The sequence below is a fragment of the Spermophilus citellus genome (assembly GCF_964194105.1).
Source record: "Spermophilus citellus genome assembly, chromosome: 6".
Classification (NCBI taxonomy): Eukaryota; Metazoa; Chordata; class Mammalia; order Rodentia; family Sciuridae; genus Spermophilus; species Spermophilus citellus.
Window position 1 is genome coordinate 108856344 of NC_138187.1, and position 18001 is coordinate 108874344.

Here is an 18001-nt window from a genome sequence, read left to right on the forward strand (position 1 = left end):
GAGGGATCTTCACTCCACCAGCATGTGAGGTTTTAATAGAGAGAGTGTTCCCACCCACAGCGTGTTTATACACACCTGCCAGACCCAACCCCACTGACAGCTGCACCCACAGAATCCAAACATAAGACAGTATGCTCTTAAAAATTTACTGCACCTAAGGGAAACTGAGGCAGAGAAGAGCCAGAATTTGTTTCCAGATATAGAACATGCACTCATTGTCTTGCAGAGATTCCTTTCTGATGAGAACAGCAAGAAGGGATCAGGTGAGAAGCTTTAAGTCAAAGTTTCAACCACCGCCTAGTTGAATTGGGGCCTGGATAATTTTTTTGTTAAGGGTCAGGTGCAGGGACCAGGTGTTGCCCTTTGAATGATAACCTGAATGATATTTAGCCGTATCCTTGCCTCTACCCACAAGATGTTAGTAGCCCCCTTCCATATGTGACATCTGAAAATGTCTCTAGGTATTTCTCCCATGTGCCCTGGAAGTTCAGAATCACTAGCCATTGACAACCATTGGCATAGGAAGAGAATTTGGTGAAATGATATTTGCATTAGACCTTTAGTCTTTGGGCTATGCCTCTAGAGCTGTTTGTCATTTGCTTGAATTATTGTCTACAGTCCCCAGTGCTGAGGTACTCAGAAGGGTTGCAATTTTCTAGACATTCAGGATTCACCAGTAAACAGAATAGATAAAAGTTTCTGCTCTCATTCAGTTTATATTTTGGAGGGGGAGACAATGAATAGAACCATAGAGGGTGACAATTCTGTGGAGAGAAATAAAGCAGAGAAGGGGGTTAGGGAGGGCTGGAGGGAACTTGGGGGTGGTATTTGAGTACCTTGAAGGTGGTGAGATAGGGCCAGGCAGATGTCAGTGGGGTAAGTTGTTCACGTGGGAGGAACGGCAAGTACAGATTTCCTGGCTGAACATTCCTGGTGTGTTTGAGGAATAGCAGAAGGGTTTTGTGGCTGGCACAAAGTGAGTCAGGGAGCAAGTAGTGGGACATGAGGTCAGAGAGGGACCAGGAAGCCAGATCCTGCAGAGCTCCATGCAGAGACATTGACTTTGACTTCCAGAAAAGGGGTGGAGGCCAAGGAAGAATTTTATACTCTGGAATACCAGGATCAGATTGAAGAGGATCCCCCTGGCTGCTGCGTTGGGAATGAACTCCAGGGGGGAAAGAGTCAAAGTTACCATTACTATTAACATTATGGCATGGTTTCTGCCCCTAGGAATTTACCACGATCGTGAAGATAGAACACGTCCAACTCTAATAAGGAAGTGTTTGCTAAGCACTATGAGTGACTCAGACCAGAGAAGTGCTGTGAGAGTCCAAAGCAGGGAGCCATCCCAGTGGGGAGTTGGACTTCATGGATGTGCGGGGGCCCTAGGATGAGCAAGCAAGGTTTTTGTTTTCAGCTTGGTGTATGGATATATAATCGACACTCAGTATGTGGTACACATTTGAAGTGTAGACTTTGACACATTTGGAGTTATATTTACACACTTGAAACCATCCCTCTACTTACCCCTAAATGTTGTCTCTTTGTTTACAAGAGCAGGTGCGAATTATCATCAGGGAAGGAACCTAATTAAAGTCATAGAGGGAAACGTAGGGGCTTCTATGGGACAGAGGCAAGCCCATGATGCTTTACAGGAGGGTCCTGTGAGGACCTGTGGCAGATATTTGGCAAGATGGCTTGAGGAAAATTATGTGGGACCCAAACACTGGGTCACAAATATTAGGTCACAGGGGAATCATGGAAGTATTTAAATTTGTTGTAGGACATGGTCAAAATAGGGTTTATCTGTTAAAAGTTCATCTTCTAAAAACAAAAGCAGCACCACCAAATCTTAGGTATTTTGTTTTATTTTTTGTAGAAACTCCAATAAAACAAAACAAATTTCATTCACGCTATATTTCATGCATATAAAATCAATGAAAGGAAAAAGAAACATTAGGCAATTTCATAATTAGGATACTTAATAGAATCCATGCCATATAAGATCCAACTGCTTTCAGAGTGAAAATAATTCCATTTACCACCTGATGGTACCTTAAAGCCTGCACATAAAAAAAATATAACTAGTCTAGATAGACTTTAATAATTGAAAGGTAAAATTTTAGTGTGTCATACTAGAATCTCCATCAGTGCTTATAATTGTAAGATTTATCACTTTATTTTTCTGTCATTTTGAACATGAACTTTAATGTTAAGGGAAACCTTTTAAGTATGTATTAGGAGTCCATTCTTGCTTCCTAAGCTCTTACTCTATTTCTGAATGGATCCTGTTTCTCCAGGGTCAAGGGATAGATTTTCAGGATTGGAGATAGTTATGCTAATGTGAAATCATTTCTCTTTCTACATCTCCTGGGTGGGTATTGGTAGCTCTCAGGAGACAATGGCCATTTGGTGGCTCTATGATTCTAACTGAACATCTAGCAAAGCCCCTTTGCAATATTACTTTTAAAGGGGAACTAAAGAAGACTTTTTAGTTAGTCCTTCCAGTGAGAAGCATATTCTCAAATTCCATGAAAATGAATGACTCTTAAATTATTTCATGTTCAGCCAGAGGAAGGAGAAATTGTGCTTCATTTATGTACAATGTATCAAAATGCATTCTACTGTCATGTATAACTAGTTAGAACAAATTAAAAAATAAAATAAAAAAGATCTAAAAATAACTTGTTTTGTCTCACAGTAGAGAAAGAACAAATTAAGTCTAAATCAAGTAGAAATTAAGTCCAAATGAAGTAGAAATTAATGGAATTGAAAGGAGGAAAACAATAGAGAAAAAAAATCATTGTAACCAAAAGTTGTTCTTTGAAAAAAATTAGTAAAATTCATAACATTAAAAAAAAATATCTCCTGGTCACACAATTACTAAGTGATTGAACTGGCCCTTGAATCTCCCATCTTCTTAACCAAAAGTTTTCAAAAGAATCAACAGATACTACCCACACCATCTTTTCTTTAACTGGAAAAGGTGAGACCTCGATTTTTTTTTAAATATGTAGTTGTGATGAGAACAATCTCACTTATTCTTTTGAATAAGTTCACTAATTCATGAACTGTCCTTATGTTACCGCTGTTGACCGGTGACAAGTCCTTGCTTCCCCAATGTTGAAGAATAACACCAGAGAAGCACACCGAGGCCAGGTCAGAGTGGAAAATTAGAAGTTTATTAAAGGACAGCAGAAAAGACTTCTCCCCCCCCGGAGGAAGAAGGGGACCCAAGAGATGGAATCGTGGAAGTGCGGTTGTGTCTCCATTCTATAGTTTTTGGTGATGGAATGCAGGTGGGAAGGCCCAAAGGGATGGGACACAGGTGGCCAAAGAAGTAATCTGGGCACTTCAGAGTTAGCATCTTCAAGTTTGCTGTTCATTAACACTTCTTTGGGATGGACTTTGGCCTTGATCTTTTTCCTGGACTTCATTAACATTCCAGGAGAGTTGCTCAACTTTTCTGGGAATTCATTCTCAACATGGCCTCCATTTTAGATTTTCACTCGATGTTAGACCCGATTTACCTACCTACACTGACTGCCTAATTTTAAATCTGGCTTCACTTAATTATATATTGTTTTATTTAAAATTTTGCTACACTTGTGAATTATTTCTAATTCTTACAACAGCTCTATGATTTAGGTAATATTTTTCATTTATCGGTGGAAAAAACTGAAACTCAGAGAAACTGTTCTAGTGTCCCCATGTCCACAGCGGGCAGGACAGAGCTGGTTTCTCTACCCAAGTCCATGAGTTTTCATCTTCTGTACTTAGCGTGGTCACCTCTTGTTTTGACAGAATTGCTTTGTTTTAGTTTATTTCGCTATTTGTATTACTCACACCTGTTTTTATGGGCAATTTGGGAGGTTCAGGGCCATGGTGCTTAGCATTGGCTTAACCTTGGCGATGGTCTTCTTGGTGGCAGAGTCCGGAGGTGGCACCTGGTATCACATGACCAGAGACAGAAGTGCGAGAGTGCTTGTCTGTCTGCCTGGTGCAGGAAGGTTTTATCATCTGTAACACGTTTTCCAATGTTGCAGTAAGCAGCCCTGTTAATTGTGCTCCAACCTGCCTTTGGTGAGCCCAGCTGTCTCTCATGCGGATACAATCATTCAAATTCAAGCTGCACATGCCATTTTTAATAGGACCACGTCTCTCTGCAGTAATCCAGAGCAGAATCGCTTAGGTTGGGCACAGTCGCTACATCTCAGGTTAATTTAGTTCCTTATGTAGAACAACTTTGGTCTGACATTTAACATTTCTCCCTTTGGTGTGAGTATTCTTTTTTCTCTTTTGTCTTTCTGAGCTCATTACCCAGCATACCTTTATTTATGCCTTTACATTATTTTCTCCGCACACGCTAGGATCCATGTCTGTGTGCACACTAATGTGTGATCGTCATTACTGGGTGAAGTGCCTCAGAATAGGCTGGTAACAATGAATACAAGCTTTGGGTTCAGATGTTGCAGGCAGGCTGGAAGGAAGTTTCTATTTAAGTTTTACGTTAATGAAGTAGGCGTGTGGACCACAGCTTTCTATGACAACTGCCTAACTTTGGAGCTTGATCCAGGCTAGCATCCTCACCTTCAGCTCACACATTGTGTTTAGTGAGAATGCAGACTGCTTGAGGGTGGTAACTTTCCCACAAAGAACAATAGTGTGTCATTACTTTGCAAATGGTCTAATTTGTTCCCTGGCTGCTCTCTGAGGCAGTCTTATGTCTTGTTTGTGGTCTAGGAATTCCAGGAACAACAGGAATAAAGGATACAAATGTTTAGGAATGTTTAGCCCACGGTTAATTCCTACCGGGTAGAATTAGCATGATAAGTGGGTGAGAAAGATCCTGGGTGATTGCGACCCTTTGCGTCTCCTCATCCCATTAAGCACAAGTGGAAAGTGAGATGGAAAAGTCAGGGAGCTAATAAGTACCAGAAAACAGAATCTCTCTCAAGAAGAAGTAACATCCACTGGCTGTCATTTGGGGAGTATCCTTGGATTTTTAGATCCTTAAAATGTCCTCTCTGACAATGGTTAATTAGGATCTGGCCACTTGTCTCAATCTCTCTTCTAAAATTACTGAGGGAGGCAAATATCCCTTTTTTAGAGACATTTGAGTCCAAATATTTGAATGTTTAACTAGGAATGAGAATAATGGTGTTCTTGGTTCAGATCCACCAAAGAAGGTTTGCTTCCTATTGATTTGCAAACTTTCAACTTTGCAGTTTCCTTTCAAAAGAGGTGGTTATTAATACCAACACCTGCCTTGGGGGACAGAACTGCTATGAATTGCATTGAGGTTCTTGAGGAAGAAAGGACACTCATGGGGAATGTGACAAGGGCGGGCAGGGGGCGGGGATGCAAACCAGGGCTGTGGAAGGATTCTAAGGAGTGTGAAGATAAATTCCATTGATCTTTTGGGAAGCCTCCAGCTGTGGGAAACAAAACATTGTATTCTCAGGGCACTATCTTCCATTCCCAGCCTCCTGGGACAGCATTTATGGAGGAAAAAAAGTTTAAGGAACAAAGTAAAAAGAAATGGGCCTTTGAAGAACAGCTTAAATCTTGTTGAGCTTGTCACGAGAGGCCTCTAGAATAATAAACTAGAAGCAAACATCAACAGGAATTTGTACAACACACACTGGATGCTGACTCCAGCTGTTGCCTTCACCACAGACCCAGAGGCTTTGGAAGAACACATTCAAAGTACTCTTTTGGCTAAAATAATGCGGAAAATCAACCCCGTCCTCAATAGTAGCTCGGTAATGGCATTAGCATTTATTGCTAAGCAACCTGTCTGTCAGAGGATGAAATGGAACAGAAAGCAACAAGAATTGGCAAACAGCTTTGTTCGTCTGGGCAGTAGTTCTGGTTGTCTTATTGAGTTCCACAGATGCCATAGCCCTCTTAACCCGTCCCTCCTCATGCATTGAAAGCTGATTGCCAAATCCTGGAAAATAAGCACCATACCTGCTTGCTGGGGAGTCAAACTTGCAGAACCCAGAGTGTAGTACTGGTCTGGAATTTTCCTTTCTGTTGTCTTGTTTCTGATGAGCTGTACTGATGGCTAAAAAATTTAAAAAAAAATTCCTTTGTATTGAAATGTTACTTTCTTGGGAATCCAGGAAAAAGATTAATAGATTAAGGGAGGCTAGAGAATCTATTCTAATAGTTGAAGGAAGAATCAGGGAAAGGAGGAAACCACATGAGGCTTTTTAGGCAGGTATAACAGTTATGGTTGGAAAACGGTTTTAGTCTAACATTTCAAAAGAGTTCATTTCATGATAATTGTATAATAAGTGGCTGTGTCAGTCAACTTTCTGTCACTGATAACAAATACCTGAGATAATATCAACTAGTAATGAGAAAAGGTTTATTTTGGCTCATGGTTTGTAGATCAGGCAGGGATAGAGGGAGAATTTCAAGTCACCTGGATATGGGTGGCTATTGAAGCCACGGGCTTGGATATAATTGGTGGGGAAATGAAGTCTACCAGAAGATGGGAGTAAATTTTAAAAATGAGTCACTAGACTATGAGAGATGTGACAGGAGACCCCATTTTCCTGAAATACTCTGTATAGGAGATAGTGGGATCAGAAAAACATCTTATGGAATTTTCCTTGCTCTCATGAATTGGACATATTTAGGTGTCTGAACATTAACTTCATTTATCCCTAACCTTCCTTCTGAAGAATTTTATCAGTTTCCTGAATGTCTTTTAAAATTCCTCTCATGAGAGATGGGGCAAAAATGATTTTGTACATTTTCCTGAAAGATGAGAGTATTTTGAATGCAGACCCCCTAAACTTAAAAAGTTAGGATGAAAATGTTTCCCAAGTGCCAAGAACCAATTTTCATATGGGCCTTAAAAATAGGGGTTCAGTTTGTGGGTGGTTCATCAAGGCTCCATCTGTTTCCTAACGTCATAAAATGGACCAGAACTAGACAGTATAAATGTCTTTGAGGCCCATTAGCAAGGTAGCCTGCCAAACTGGATGCTTAGTCCATTACTTCTCTTGGTGCAGGTTTTTTTGGGGGGTCAGCTAACCAGGGATGCTTCCTTAGCTCATCTCCTGGGCCACTGTCGTCCTTTTTGGGTTCATATCAGGAAAGCACTGTTCCTATGTATCATCCATGACTCTCAATGCTTTTGCTTTCTCATTTTTCCTTGTATTTTACTGCTTTTCCTTGAAGCAGTCTCCTGTTTATTTCAGCACTTACAGAAAGCTTTGTCTGTTGACCACTCCTCTTTGAAGTTTTGAGTTGCACTAAAATATTTATAATGTGTGGACAAGCACTTGAAAGGCATTTTAGTTTTCATAAAATGTCTCTCTTGACTTAATGAAGACTTTTGATGATAGGAACTAACAGGGTTTCAGATGGAGGGTTGCTTAGCTTAGGGATCACCTCTTTTGACATCAACCAGCAATTATAAACTCATTAAATAATCAATCTCAGCTTTCCTCCACAATGAGAGACCACACTGGACTTCTTCTTGTCTGTCTGTGGCCACCATATTGATAATAGGCTCAACTGGAGTACTCATGGATGGTTTTGTTGACTTTCACAGGGCTGGCTTTGGTTAGCACATGTGTGAGTGGAGGAGAGCCCTGGGGAACTGGAGTTCTTGTTAACATCTTGTGAACCAAAGGGGAACATTGAGCTCCATGATGTGTCTTTGGATTGGTAATGGGAGTTGCTATAGACTGGATTAGAGGTGACAGCAAGGGATGTGGCATTGGGGGTAGTCCAGGAAGCCTTCTTGGTTCATCTGATGGTAAACTCACAGAGGACAGGAATTGCTTCTATGTATTCTCAGATTCCCAGTCTGGTGAGGTATCTGGCAAGTTGAAGCCAATATACCTATTTGTTCAATGTTGCAAGTTGAGCTACAAATAGTAATAGGTTCAATAAAGATAGACCTGCTGCAAGGGAAAGTAGTAAAAAACAAGAAGAGAAGAGAAAAGGAATTCTCAGAACTAAGGATGGCTTTTGCAGTTTCTGTAGAGTGGATGTGTCTCCATGTTAAAATGAAATCCAGAATCTAAGGTTAAGCATTTAACATCTGAAATAAACTGTGATGTGTGGATATGACTTATAGCTTCGTTTTACTGTAGCATTTCTTTCATATGATTGGGTTAACAAAAATATTCTAAATAAGAAATTAATTTGAAGCTTCTTGAAACCAAATAGTTTGGTGACTTGAAAGTGTATATCATCAGTTATGGATTGCATTTAAATACCATTCTCCTGTTTCTCATTATCTTTTTTTTTTAAATTTAAATTTAATTTTTTTATTGGTTGTTCACAACATTACAAAGCTCTTGACATATCATATTTCATACATTAGATTGAAGTGGGTTATGAACTCCCAATTTTACCCCAAATGCAGATTGCAGAATCACGTCGGTTACACATCCACATTTTTACATACTGCCATATTAGTGACTGTTGTATTCTGCTACTATCCCCCCTCCCCTCCCCTCCCATCTTCTCTCTCTACCCCATCTACTGTAATTCATTTCTCTCCTTGTTTATTTTCCCATTCCCCTCACAACCTCTTATGTGTAATTTTGTATAGCAATGAGGGTCTCCCTTCATTTCCATGCAATTTCCCTTTTCTCTCTCTTTCCCTCCCATCTCATGTCTCTGTTTAAAGTTAATCTTTTCTTCCTGCTCTTCCTCCCTACACTGTTCATAGTTGCTCTCATTATATCAAAGAAGACATTTGGTATTTGTTTTTTAGGGATTGGCTAGCTTCACTAAGCATAATCTGCTCTAGTGCCATCCATTTCCCTGCAAATTCTATGATTTTGTCATTTTTTATTGCTGCGTAGTACTCCATTGTGTATAGATGCCACATTTTTTTTATCCATTCATCTATTGAAGGGCATCTGGGTTGGTTCCACAGTCTAGCTATTGTGAATTGTGCTGCTATGAACATCGATGTGGCAGTATCCCTGTAGCATACTCTTTTAAGGTCTTCAGGGAATAGTCCAAGAAGGGCAATAGCAGGGTCAAATGGTGGTTCCATTCCCAGCTTTCCAAGAAATCTCCATACTGCTTTCCAAATTGGCTGCACCAATTTGCAGTCCCACCAGCAGTGTACAAGTGTACCCTTTTCCCCACATCCTCGCCAGCACTTGTTGTTGTTTGACTTCATAGTGGCTGCCAATCTTACTGGAGTGAGATGGTATCTTAGGGTGGTTTTGATTCTCATTATCTTTTTTTTAATATTTATTTTTTAGTTGTAGTTGGACACAATACCTTTATTTAATTATTTATTTTTATGTGGTGCTGAGGATTGAACCCAGGGCCTCACAGGTGCTAGGCGAGTGCTCTGCCGCTGAACCACAACCCCAGACCCATCATATTATCTTAAATTATACAGTAGAATGTGGGAAGACATAAGTGAACTATGCAACAACCAAAAGATAAAATGCCATATGGTCATTAAAAATAACATTTTCAAATAGCATTTATTGATAACGAAAATTCTCATCATATAATGTTATGTGAAAAAGCAAGAAAATATATCTTGGCACATATGGAAACCCAAATAAATTCTTTTTGAATAAATGAATATTTCCTATAAAACCTTATATCTCTGTGCAAAAACTATGAGTGTATTAATGGATATGTCTCTTTGGCTCTTGAAGTAAAAAAAATCTTGGATTAGTGATGATGAAAGTATGGGTATAATCCAAACTTTTAATTCTTTTGGAGTTGAGGTGACAGTTTGTTCTAGAATGATTCCTTAGAAGCTCTTTTAGATCCCCCATGCACTAAGTTGGGCTTAGAGACTGTCTGGACAAAGCAGCTGTCATTGAGAAGGATGTCACCAGACAAGCCTCATATGGTTCGCATCTCTTTGTCAACTGAGACTTGATCAACCTTGACCTCCCATTGTTTCCCATCATTTTATATGACTATCTTGAGTTTCTACCTCCTGAGCCACTCCTTGCTGTGGCTGTGTAAAGAGGCCTCTTGATTTATTAATCAATTAATCAGTGCATGCTGGGGAGCTGTTCAAGGTAGTTAAACAAGGAAAACAAAATGCAGGAACTCATAATCAAGATGGATTGTAATTAAGAAGGACCCTCCCACCAATGATCTTCCTGTCCACTTTGGATGCCCCACACCACCCCTCTCACCCATAGCTCAATACACTCGATTCATCCCTGATGAATTTTCTGCTCCATAAAAATTAACAGCAAATTTCAGAGGAGCAGATTTTCTTCTAATGTCCTAAAGGAAAATAACACTTGAGATGAGCCTCATCAATTATTTCTAACAACTGTTGAATCTCAAAAGTTCAAGCAGCCTATTCAACCTAAAACATACCATAATGACTTTGTCCACACAGGCAGGTACTATTCTCTATTGGATTCTATATGACTCCTATTGGAGTCATTGAGCTGGTAGGACATTGCCAACAAGGATAGGCTGTGACATAGATTAGAGTATCAGTGAGATTAAGTAATTTGTTCAAGGTCACACCGAACTCCAAGGTCACAAGTAGCAGAACTATTCCAATGCCCAATTAACATTCCTAATGTTGTTTTTGGTGTGTTTCTGCTTTCCTGTAAAGGTTAAAGCAAAGTAAACTAGAGACATAATCCTCATTAAATCCATTTTCTGATTTCTTTTAGGTATGTATTAAGTGTGGCCTCTGAACTAAAGATTTTTTATTTTCATATTAGTCTTGTTATATCGTTCAGGTTGGTCTCAAACTTCTGGGCTCAAGTGATCCTTCTGCCTCAGCCTAGGACTAAAGTGTGCACTACTGTGCAGTTCTAAGATTTTTGAAGAGTGGTTTTAGATGAATTTTGTGGGGAAAGAATCTTGGACTATTGTAATGGGTCAGGAAATCATATACATGGATACAGACAGAGGGTGAATGAGAAATACTAATCTTCAGAGGTTTGCTGTGCTACTGGGGCAACTGACCTCTGGTTAAGAATCTGCTTTGGTCTGGTTTCCTTCCAATGACATTTAGCATATGGTGCTGTTGAAATCAAGATTTTCTAACAGAATCTCTGTTTGTGGTCCCAAGTAGCACTTTCATCCACTACCAACTTTCTAGGGATAATAGGAGCCATGGATCCACAATGCAAGTGTCCAGAATGTCTACATTCACCCTCCTCCACCATCCTATCTAGACAGACAATAATGTCTTCTGTTGAACACCTAAGGAGGGTCCAGGTTGGCTATTATTCTTTAGTGGACATAAGGTGAATCTGAAATGTTCCTATTGACTGGCCTGTAAGAATACTTAAAAATTATGTTTAAAACATATTTTGTTTTGTAATGCCTTTGAAGTTTTCACTACAAAATTCTTACATTTGTGTAATGTATTTGTCAACTGTAGACTCTTCTGCCCATCTGGTGGATAGATGCCAATCAAATTCTTTGGGTACAACTAGACTTTGACTCATCAACCAGACATCTGAATTGAGCTCATCAGCTTTGAGTTACAGACTCTCCTTTTTCTCTGTTCATGTGTTCTCCAGGATCCTGCTTTCTCAGCTGTGATTCATGACAAGCTCCAGGTCCCTAATACCATCCGGAAGGCATGGAATGACCGAGACAACCGCTGTGACATTTGTGCCACACACCTGAACCAGCTGAAGCAGGAAGCCATCCAGATGGTGCTGACTTTGGAGCAGGCAGCTGGCAGTGAGCACTATGATGCCTCACCTGGATCACCACCACCGCTCTCCAATGCCTCCACCCTGGTGGGGTCACGGCATGGGGGTGGGCTCCAGCAGCCCAGGGATTGGGCCTTTGTGCCTGCCCCGTATGCCACCTCCAACTATACAGGCCTTGTCAACAAGCACAGCAGCAAGCCCAATAGCCTTGGGGTCAGCAATGGGGCAGAAAAGAAGAGTGGATCCCCCACCCATCAGGCCAAGGTCAGCCTCCAGATGGCCACAAGTCCCAGCAATGGGAACATCCTTAACTCGGTGGCCATTCAGGCTCATCAATACCTGGATGGCACCTGGTCCCTTTCAAGAACCAATGGAGTCACCCTGTACCCTTACCAGGTAAGTTTCTCTATGAGCAAGGACAAGCAGGGTTGGATAGAGTTAAGGTAGAGAATTGGGCAGCTCTTCCTTTATCTACCCTTCTGCTTTTGGGAGCTCCACTGCTCAGAGCCTGATGCTTTCATGTGACCCCCCACAGTGTTCTGATCCAACCAGGCCTGCCTGTGTTGAGAGTGTATCCTCCAAACCTTCTACTCTTACCCTCTCTCTGCTCAATCAGTGTCTCCTTTCTAAGAGATCTTATTGGTCCACGTAGTGCTAAGGGCTTCCTAGTAATCAGGTTTACTATAAGGAACAGTGACTCAGAGTATAGGACCTAGAGATATTTGGACTGGAGTCCAAGTCCTGGTGCCCACTTACTAGCAGTATGACCTTGCATAAAGGGTTTGTCCTAATTCAGGCTCAGATCTCTCATGAGTGAATAGAACAGTAGTAAGAATTAAATAAGGTTGCATATGTAAGACATATGGTTCAATATCTGGCATATGGTAAGAGATTGTCATTGTGCTATTAACAAAGATTTTAGAAATTAAGACAAGTGGGTGAGATTTTTGAGTCAAAAGAATATGGTAGGTCCCTAAAATCAAGATTTTAAAGCGACCTGTGGAAAGAGCTGGACATCATTAAGAATTAATTATATGAAGGACTCTACTTCCATTATCTACACCTTCTAAATGAGGTGTAGAGTCCCTTCCTAATCTCTCTACTTTTAATATTTATATTTTAGTTGTAGTTGGATACAACACCTTTATTTTACTTGTTTATTTTTGTATGTGATGCTGAGGATTGAACACAAGGCAAACTGTAACCCTTTTCTATCTGTCACTCATCGTAAGTTTTTTTAAATTTATCAAAGGTGTTTTCCCCCTTCTTTTCTGTTAGTTATATTATCACAAACCTCCTCATTTCCCTAAAAGATTACGAGAACAGATTTTAAATCTGCCAGAGAATTTTAAAAGATTGTGCTGATTTTGGGGGGGTGGGGTGGGTTTTCTCTGGGGTGAAAGTTGGGTTAAATTCATGTGCTCTGTGTTCACTCTAACCACTGTGTGGGGAGCAGCAGAGAGGTGACAGTTTCTGGTATGGAGAGGTGGCCATGATCATGGGATAGAATAGTCAGGGGAGGCAACTGGCATCATAGGTGATCCTACAAATCTCAGGTAATTTCTCACTGTCCCCATCATCTTGGGTGTTGGGTGAGTGGCCTGCCACTGATACAGGGACTCAGTTTTCTTCTGTCAAATATGTCACTACCTTCTGGGAGCCTCAAAGTCCAGATCTTCAGTAAGATCTGGAAACAAGGAAAGAAAATGTGGAGGATCTCCCGGGGATTTGGGGGGCCCAGCCTGGCCTTGGTAGGGCTATATCTTGCTTCCATCCATATTCCAATGGCAAGAATCCAGTATCCTGGCCGCTTTCCTGCAGAGGAAGCTGTGAAAGTCAATCTGCCCAGGTGCCCAAGAGAGAAATAAACAAGTTGAGTGTATATATAACACAGTTTTGTTATAGTGGGCCAAGGTACATGGAAACAAAATGAATCAGATGTGGCTGATAAAATTCATGGTAATTTCAAGAGTATTTGAGAGGGGTTTAGATTGTGTTTTTTGATATCTTGAAAGAAAATGTGAAGCACTGATTATTTTTCTAAGAAGTCCGCATTCTTGGATTGCCAAACTTTTTTTATTTACTTGGTACCTTGTAGTTTCAAAAATAGAATACACACATCATTTTATTTAGCCCTAGAGCAGGCCTATGATGTAGACAGAGAAGATGTTAGATCTTCTTTTCACAGATGGGGGTTAAGATGCTAAGAGAAACTGAATGACCTGTGAAACCAGCACCAGTCCTTGCCTCACAGGGGGTTTCTCCACCCCATCTGCTTCCAGATTTTCTAGCTTACCCCTGAGATATCTCTTTTCCAGATAGGAATCATTTCACACCAAAATAAACAAACAAACAAACAAACAAAAACTCCTCTTTTGACTTTTAGGGTTGGAACTGTCACTTGATTTTGGATGGAATTTTCTGGATAATTTATATAAATATAATAAAGAAGCAATGGTATCTGGAGGAGGCTTTAGGATGTAATTTTGAAAATAACTGGGGGAATGTGTTAACCAGATTTCCATCACTAAAACGGATTCTTGAGATGATCAACTTCAAAGAGAAAAGATTTGTTTTGGTTCACAGTTTTGGGGATTTCAGTGCATGATTGGTTGGCCCTGTTGCTCTTGAGCCTGTGGTGAGGCAGCACATCATGATGGATGCATGTGGTAGAGCAAAACTGCTCACCTCATTGTTAGGAAACAGAAGAGAGTGAGGAAGGGGCCAGAGTTCAGCAATCTTCCTCAAGGACACACCCCTAGGAACCTAAAGACCTCTCATTAGGCAACACCATCTCCAAAGAGTGCCACCCTGGGGACCAAAGCTTCAACACATGGGCTTTTGGGGGACATTCAAGATCCCAACTACAGTAGGCAGGAACAGAATATGACTTCCTTTTTTATTGTGGAATGGTGTGGAATTTTTTTATTTAAAATATTCTAAATAGTATATTTTAAAATTATACATGTAACACATTTTTTGTCAAAATTTAAACTATATGAAGTGTTTAGAAAGACTTTAAAACTCAGTGTCATCCAGGTGTTTTAATTGGGTACATTTCTTCCCAATGTTTTATGTAGTCACATTTGTAAAATTATGAATAGGCTCCATTCTATGAACTGCTTTTCACCTAATAGATGGGGTGCATTTTCTCTTGCCATCATGTATATTTACCAAAGCATGATATTTATTGTTAGCATAATATTACCTCCTCTCTGAATGTATTATATTTACATGACCAAGTATTGATTATGAGAGTGCAGGTTTTTGCTAGAATAAATGAAATGCTCAGGTGAACATTCTTCCACCCAGGTCACATTTCAGCACGTCCCTCAGTTGTGCTCATGTTACACAACAACTCACATTTCACCTTCTATACCCCACAGCCCTTGAGCATGTATCAAGGGCTCCTCAGAAGACATAGCTGCTACACTGGTGCTAATGAACAAGGATGGAAGAACTTGGAATTGGTGCTTTTGTTAAAAATATTCAAAGTATGGTAAAGATTTGTAGGAAGGGGGACATCCTGAAGATATTGCTTAAAAGGAAGATTAGGATTACTGGTGCATTTCTTTTATTTTTGCAATAGTTCTATTTCTCTTCTTCCTCTATCTCAAAGGAAAGAGAATGTCTTGAATAAGAGCAAGCATTTATTAAACCCTAGTCAATTACCATGCACTGTGCTGGATGTTGGGTGGGGCTGCTGCCCTGGCCTAGAAACCCAGGTTCCTGGCCTGTGTTCCTCATAGCGAAGGAGAAGGCAGTTGTACTGCTCATTATGGAGCAGGTAGGTGAATGCAAAGGTAGAGAGATGCATGGCCTCTGACAGAATGCAGAAGGAATTGGAATCCATCCCGTGGGGCAAAGGTTGCTAGTATGGCTTAAAGCTAGACATAAAGATGACTCATACAAGCTACCAACTTGAGATGGTCCCAGATAAATTTTACTATCTCTTTCCCATTCCAGTATGGACCAATACTTGCATTTCCCCTGGGTAATACTCAGAGGGACCAGAGGAAATCTCTCTGGGATAAAGAGATTTGGGACCTGGCTATGAGTTAGTGTCCCCTATGTTGTGACCATGTCATCCTGATGCCCTGGGGGAGGGACTCAGGGTCTGGCCAGACTGAGTGTCTCCCGTTGTGGACATCTCCCTGCAGTAAATAATCTGCAGTTCACAGTCTAGTCAGCTCATCAGAGATGGTTGACTGCTCTGAAAGCTGACCTCATTTTTCCTGCTCATCCATACTCCCACTTCCCTCCCCATAGAACACATTACTGCTGGGTTAGTGCCAGAGCTGTTCATGGGGGAGAGAAACCTCTAGACTTTGTCACTACTGAGGGTGTTGTTCTGCACCCAAGGAACCTGAGCCTGTAGAAGTGAGAGAGAAGAGGCTTGTCCTTCTGCCACTTAGGTATAGTGAGGATGAAACAGGGAGCCTGGTGAAATCTTCAGATGGATAACAAAAGGGTCCCACAAATCCCTCAAGCCCCCTGTTATCACACCCCTGTGCAATAATCTCCAAAGTTTTCCATAGGAAGACCATCTCTCTTTCTTGCATGTTTATAAAGTGCCTCCAGAAAACAAGAACCTATAAGATCACAGAAAAAGAGTAATTGAGGCACTGAGATCACATAAAAAAAATTGAACAAACCACAATGATAATTTCTCATTAAATATCCTAGCAAATTTATTTTATAGGAAAGGATAAGATGGGTCCTGCCAAGAAAAGAATTTCTTCTATTATTAACTTGCAGACATTTAGCACAATCATGCATGCAGAAATCAGAAAATGCTCTCCAACTGTCATTTTACCTCATGACATGTCTAGATTAGTTCCTCGTAATCATCTATAGATTTATTACCTCTTTTTGAATGGTGGTAGCTTTAGTCCAATTTACACTCATTATAATAAATTGCTACAGAAAAGACTGTACACATAACACTCAGAATCTTAGGTTGTCGGTGATAGAATCCACTTTTGTAAGATGGTAACTGGATTTTCCATTAAGATGAGAGGTTTGGAGACAGTCCTATCTGGTTCAAATCCCTGGCTCCACTAACTGATGAATTGCAGGTTAGTAGCTTAACATCTCAGGTGATTTTAAGTAAACTCACAAGGTGATTTTAAGTAACAATTAAGAAAAAAAAGTGTGAAATATTTTATGAACTGTAAAGCAGGAATGACAATGTAAATGACTTATTTCAGTCCCCTCATTTATCAGAGGAAAACCCTGAGGCTGAGAGATTTGAAGTTTCTTTGATTCTGAATTTCCTAATCTAGTTTGATGTCTTTTGCTAATGATAAACTCATGGGGAATAGGAAACCACTTTATGCCCAAATCCTTCACTGCAGCTAACATGTGTAAATGTGGCTGCTCACTAGAGAAAAGTCCAATTTCCCATGACTGGCTCTAGATTAAGGGAAAAATTACAGACCACAAAACCTATCTAGATCCCAAGATTTTTGATGGAAACAATCAGTTATTTGATTCCAAGCTAATCGTTAACCTGAAGTATCTTTTTTTTAATGTTTATTTTTTAGTTATAGTTGGACACAATACCTTTTATTTTATTTATTTTTATGTGGTGCTGAGGATTGAACCCAGGGCCTCACATGTGCCAGGCGAGCACTCTACCGCTGAGCCACAACCCCAGCCCAACCTGAAGTATCTTAATGATACTATTAAATCATTGGAGGCAATGAAAAGAATCTGGGTGGCGTTGTGATATTACACTCAACACAGGGCATTTACAAGCATAGAAGAAGTTTAAAAATTTTGATTAAATACAATTGGTCAAGAAAATTCAAACGGGAGGTATAATCTCAGTAATAGATCTTATGCTCAGCATGTGCAAAGCCCTGGATTCACTCTTCATTATCCCTCTACTGTACCACCACCCCAGATAATGAAAATTCAAGATAATGTTAGATTGACATAATAAATAAATCTATAATGCAACGAAGGTAATCAGTGTGCATTCCTTGAGTTAAAGGAAAATGTCTTCAATAAACATTATCCTGCTTTTTTAAAAAGTATCCTTTGGAGTCAATGTTAAACATAATGCTAGACTGAACTCTGGCTGAAGTCACTGTGGGATTGTCTCCATCTTTAGATATGCTTGTCTGTTAAGCAACTGTCATTACCAGCATTTACAGAAGGTTGAGAAAGCAACACCAACCTTGAACTGACTCTAGGTTTGCTAAAGAACCTCTGCAGTGCTCAAAACTTGCTCTTCAAAGATTAGAACTATCGGAAGGACTTAGTACCCCTGAGGGTGGAAGATGAGACCCTGTAAAGCCTACCAGGTGCTGTTGTACTAAGAGGCTTTTTGTTCATGCTGG

The 18001-nt window shown here is 40.2% G+C and overlaps 1 protein-coding gene across 1 annotated transcript in view; it reads left to right on the forward strand.

The window, feature by feature from the left end:
- Positions 1 to 18001, forward strand: part of KIF26B (kinesin family member 26B) — a 491165-nt gene that overhangs the window by 178220 nt on the left and 294944 nt on the right. Inside the window, exon 3 of the mRNA XM_081299332.1 lies at positions 11517 to 12050. Coding sequence (XP_081155458.1) covers positions 11517 to 12050 — 534 coding nt within the window. The remainder of the gene's footprint in view (positions 1 to 11516; positions 12051 to 18001) is intronic.